A 5,623-nucleotide genomic window follows, 5' to 3' on the forward strand; every position below is an offset into this window, starting at 1 on the left:
ACCTGTTGTAGTGGAAGGTGTCCGTTCCCATGGCGGGGGGTTGGAACTGGATGAGCTTTAAGGTCCCTTCCAACCCAAACCAGTCTGGGATTCTATGATAGACTTCTGGGGCTGACAATCTCCTGACAAAGCAGGTAAAAACAGCAGGATCATTTACCTCTGGTCCCCTCAGAGCCCAAATCTGGGAAGGTACATGGCAGAGTTTATTTCATTATATTAACCCTGTAATGCCATAGGTTAGGGATCCTCTGGACAACGACATGGTTGATATAGCTGAACTGAACACTCGCCAGTAAGCCCCAACAACCCCTTTTCTTTAAAGTAGGGAAGCACAGGTCTTACAAACAACATCTTGAAACAAGGTTTGTTCATCACTAGTGGACTCAGCATCGGAGATACAATGAATTAAGAGCAGCATATTTAATTCCCATGTTACTTTCAGCCCAGGTTTTACTTGTGCATCGATTATATATTTATAATCAATGCAGTCTTTTCCTTTCTCATTTCAGTTGTCCAAGACGTATCCCTGGCCAGAGGTTACTGCCCAGAGCCAGCACAAAGGCTCTCTGAGTCAGTGAGAGGAGTCCAGTGACACTCAACAGGTTTTTAGTCTGGACTCTCAGTTATCTTCCTGTGTCAGCAGCTCCAAACTCCAGCATCAAACTCAGCTACAGTTCTCACTCCTTGTTCTTGAAGGAGCACCAAAAGGAGCAAGTAAGATGCAGCAGGAGCTGATTCAAAAGGCCACGTACTTGAGCAAATACAACTCCCGTGTTACGTCTGCTCCCCCACCATATTACATCTCATTAGACCAGAGGCAATTACACTGCTTTAAAAATTACTCTTAAAAGCACTAAAGGCTTTTTACTAGTTCTCAAGTACTTTTCCCGAACCTATCCAGGTCTGAAAAACAAAGTCAACTTTGAATTGAATCCAACAGACAATCAAGTACCAAATGTCAAAGCAATTTTACCAATCAGAGCAATATGGGTGATACGGCTGGAAAAATAAAAGTAGGTTCGACTATCTGTTTACAAATTCAAAGTTTCATCTCCAATGCTTTCTGATCTACTGCAGGTTTTGGAGGCCAGAGACCAGCTTTGGGTATCAGTACAAATTCTGCAGCAAAATTAGGCTGTGGCTGGATATTTTCTCCAATGCAAACACCTTCCATCACTCTCAGGTACAGGTTAACTTTAATAACATTGCATTCACAAACCACTCCCAACAGCCTTCCAAATACATAACCTATTACCATAACCCTAAACAAAAAGGAGTAATGCATTTATACAAATTCATGCATTTCTCTAAGGAAGCAATGTTACAACCCCCTTGAAAAAAACCAGGAAGAATCCAAGGGATTCATTTTGTTGATTTTTTTCTCTTTTTGCTTTGTTTTCATTCTTACAGGGGAAAAAACAGTAAGTAAAAAGCACAGAACTTCTTTAACTCGGTAGGTGCATTTCAAGTGAAATCCTTGTTCTGATGACACTCGACCTCTATAGGAGAAGGGACAGGTCTATCTACTAACTGCAGTGCTATTCCCTCTCTGTGCAACTTACTCGTTGCCCAAGCGTCACTTCCCATTAGGCACCTGAACTCTGCTGAGAGACACTGACACTACACCAGCCCAAAATGGTGACATTTACAGGTAAACTCTGCAGCCCTCAATGCCTCATTCTGTGCGTAACACCAACTGCACCTTTCCTCACACTACCATGAAGAAGGTTCAGGATTTTCAGAGGTGCCCAGAAGTACCCCTCACTGGCTTGCTCTTCCAATTTCACATCTTTGACATTCACTGTAGTATCATTGGGAAATGCTCATCCAAAGATGAACAAGATGATGACTCCTCTTCTGAGGGCAAGGATGTAGGGGATTGAGATATAATGAAGGAATCTGTAGTACCAACATCCACAAAATTCTCTGATTAACTGAATAGAGATGCTGCAGCCGAGTCAGGAACTTAAAGACTTCTTTTTCATTTTTTTCCTCACTAAAACTTCTCCTATGATCTGCCCTCATTCACGCTTTCAGAACCATCCCCATTACTTTTCACAGGAATTGTCATAAAATATCCCAAATACACAGCCAAACAGAGGCATGTGTGGATTTATGTTGGGAGCAGACTGAAGAAACACACTTAGATGGATCAGGCCTGTTTAAGTCCACCTGACAGAGATGTCTATACACATTTATCACGTCCTGTGACAGCACAGCTCATTCCATAACTGTATTTATCTATTGCTGCCTGTTGCTGTAAAGAAAATCAGGTCTGAATCACGACTCTGAGCAGCAATCCTGTCCCTGTGTAGACTTCTGCACCTGGCAGATGTTTTGTGTTGTCTTCCTTTCATATACTCTGCAGCCGGCAAAACAATCTGCTAAAAAGGGCCTTCCTAAACACATTATGAAGAATCTGTACAAACCCCAGTCAATAAACAAATAAAAAAGGATACTGTTGCAAGCCAAGAAACAATATAACAACTAGACAAATAATGGTAAGAGAAATAAATCAGAGAGCTGAAATGATCCTGACAAATTGTGGATTTTGTGTCTCAATGAAATTAAAATTGCTCCAAGCATTTAATTACTTGTAGGGCCCAAGTCATAGGATTCAATAAGAACCTTCCTTCACATTAGAATGTTACTGTCAGTAGTTAATGCAGTTGCAAAAAATGGTTGTAACCTTCTCCTCAAAACAGTATCTCAGAATTACTTTAGTCCAAATTTTTCTTATGTTCCAGTAACCTCATTCTCCTGCAATACTCTTACACATTTACTCTGCCTGCAACAAAATGCAGACTTAAGAAGAAATAACTGCTATCAGCACCCTATCCATTAAGTGCCACAATTCCAAAAGGTATCTGCTGATCCTCTCACTGAACACAAAAGATATTTTTATACTAATTTTGGTTTAAGACAACACAAAAGTAATGGTTCGTTTTCCTTATTCCTAAAGACTGTTTTGAAGGTCCCAATTTCAGGCTGACTTTCCTCATCAAGCACTAAGTCAGCAAAAGCCCAAGTCTTCAGCACACTGTGAGATCAAGTCCTAAGGCAAGAGAGATCCCAGGGAAGAGAGATTCTGGGTTTGCTACTTTTTATTCCTTGAAATCCTGACAATCTGCACCTTGCAGGCTTCTCAACTTTTAGAAGGAAAAAAAGTGCAGTGACAGATAGAACACCCTTCAGAAAAGAAATAGCACCAGCTCTAGACATGCAGAAAGAAGCTTCCAGGTTTCTCAGAAGCCTCCAAGTGGGGCAGCAGGTAGAAAAACAATAAAGAGTGAACTCCTTCATTATGCAAAATAGAATTAAAATGCCTTTGACACATCTACCTCTTCTTCAAGTTTTCAGGTACGCTGAGTGAAGCAGTTCACAACAGAACAGGTAACACCAATCTATCTCGCTCCAATGCAATCTGAGTTAAACATAACATCAGCTGGTGCCTAAACCACAGAGATGCATTTAATACTCCCAAGCTGGCAATCAGCCTTTTCCACATGTGTTCATACTCACAATGAATTGTTTCGTTTGAATGCTTTGCTTTCCTTCTCTTCTCCCATGGCAGTTCACTGTGCTTTTTCAGTTGGATATTTTAAAAAACAATAAAGCTAGTAACCACTCTCCTTTTCCAATTTTATTCCTGTGTGTAAGTAGGGAACATTTTTCAAAGAAATATAAATTACTGAACACATTTTCTTACCTGTTGCAGTCCACGTGGAGCAGAAGGTGGGATGCACTCAGTGACAGAGCAATCTTATGCCACTGTCCATCTGCCAGACGGTATGGGAACACCTCTGTTCTGGACTTCCCATTAAACCTGTAGTGATATCTAATCTCATCCCGCAGGCCACTGCTCTCCAGTTCAAAATAGCTATATTGAAAACAAAATCAAGAGTCAGTTCTGGTTTTGGTTCATTCATTGCTTCTCTCACTTTCTTCTTAATCCATAGACTTTTCTAAGCAAACATTACATGGAAGGTCACAATCTAAAGAGGTTACTCAGCATGGAGTAGCTAGTTGGTTCATTTTTTAAGAGACAGAGAGACAAGACTACACATTCTATTCTATGATTCAGTGCATTACAAAAACAGCAGTACCATTTGTGCAAAAACAGCTTCAAAACACCATTTGGTAGTCCTGGAAATTGAAGTCCTCTTTTTATCCACAGCACAGGTTCATACTACAAAAAGTAACCCTGGTTCTTCCACCAGAATGTTTTGTATGAATGCAGGATTTGTAGGAAATGCAAAACTAAAGAACTGTGCACATCATTACCAAGGAACAAATAAAAAGCCATTATGGTAAGAAACCACCAGGTCATCATTACATTTGTATTTACTATTTGCAAATCCACTTCTTTAAAACTGCTTACTTTTTAGCACTCCCATACATGCAATTGTGCTTTAACTCATTTTTTGACTTTTATTGTTACAGCTGCAATTTTTCAGCTTTCCAAGGGGACAAAAGCTCCTGGCTGGATTAGGTGTCTCAACAACCAAACCATGAAACCCTTCAGGCAGTTGTCACAGTCATAGCAGAGCTCCAACGACTGCTAGTAACTGGATCCATGCCAGCGAGAAGAGCCACTTCCTGGGTGAATTCAATCCTTCCACGTGGTAGAACATTGACAGTGTAAATAGTGAAGCCTTCTCTTGGACTTCAGAGCACACACGGTATTTACAGCGTATCAAATCAAGGCACTCTTTTTCCTGCCCAAATGAAGCCCTGGATATAGAAGGAAGGAGATGCAGACCTTCTTTTGAGCAGAAATAACTTTACAACTAAGTGCAGATGCTAAGTTGTCGAGCTGGTCCCTACCCCCATATACCTCCACAATACCTCTACAGCATCCTGTTTTTCACCACTGGACAACACCAATTTAACATGGCACTTGAAACATTGAAAGATGGGTGAGAGTTTAGCCAGGGGGAAAAAAGAGGGGAATGGCAGTAATTAAATCCAATTCCAAAAGACGGAAGTGGATTTCAAAATACTAAGTGTCCAGGTGAGCGTTTTCATTTTAGCACAAGTCTTTTATTCTGCTTGGCTGTACACAGACTTCAATAGCCAATGCGCACAACCGTTAACAGAGGCCTATGCACTTCATCAAGAACAGCTTTTACCAGTGAAGTGGAGGCTTTTTAGAATGAAAGTGAAATACAGAGTTCTTTGAGAGGAACTTACTTACAAGATAAAACACTAGCTGGGAAGACCTGCAAAAGATCACAACAGACTGGGAAGGGGAATACCAAGACAATAAACCTTGAGCAAAAGAGGAACTCAAGCCCTCCTCCAGCCTACCAGTGCCTTGCCATTGCATTTTCCCTGCCAGTGCCTTGCCATTGCATTTTTCATGCAAGGTCTGAGCATTATCAGGTCACCCAAATCAAAGACTCAAGCGGCAAAGTAAAAAACACACGCAGATAAAGGCAAAACCAAAACTGAACGAAAACACAGCAGGCATAGGAACAAATAAATAAGGTTTTCCACTCCAGCAGAGTGGAAAACATAAGAAAGGCTGGTGCTGTGAAGGAACTGGCCTGTGTCATGCACATAAAGGCATAGGGAGGGCAGAGAAACGAGTTTTCTAAACAGTAGAGCAGAATGTTGATTA

The 5,623-nt window shown here is 41.0% G+C and overlaps 1 protein-coding gene across 1 annotated transcript in view; it reads right to left on the minus strand.

Annotated features, from left to right (window-relative positions):
- The window catches only part of NELL1 (NEL-like 1 (chicken)), a gene marked incomplete at both ends in the record, with an annotated part of 49,538 nt that extends 45,656 nt beyond the window's left edge, over positions 1-3,882 (minus strand). Inside the window, one exon of the mRNA XM_010023886.1 lies at positions 3,710-3,882. Coding sequence (XP_010022188.1) covers positions 3,710-3,882 — 173 coding nt within the window. The remainder of the gene's footprint in view (positions 1-3,709) is intronic.
- Positions 3,883-5,623: the final 1,741 nt, after the last annotated feature.

The sequence above is a fragment of the Nestor notabilis genome, unplaced genomic scaffold (assembly GCF_000696875.1).
Source record: "Nestor notabilis isolate BGI_N333 unplaced genomic scaffold, ASM69687v1 scaffold2501, whole genome shotgun sequence".
In the NCBI taxonomy this organism is placed as follows: Eukaryota; Metazoa; Chordata; class Aves; order Psittaciformes; family Psittacidae; genus Nestor; species Nestor notabilis.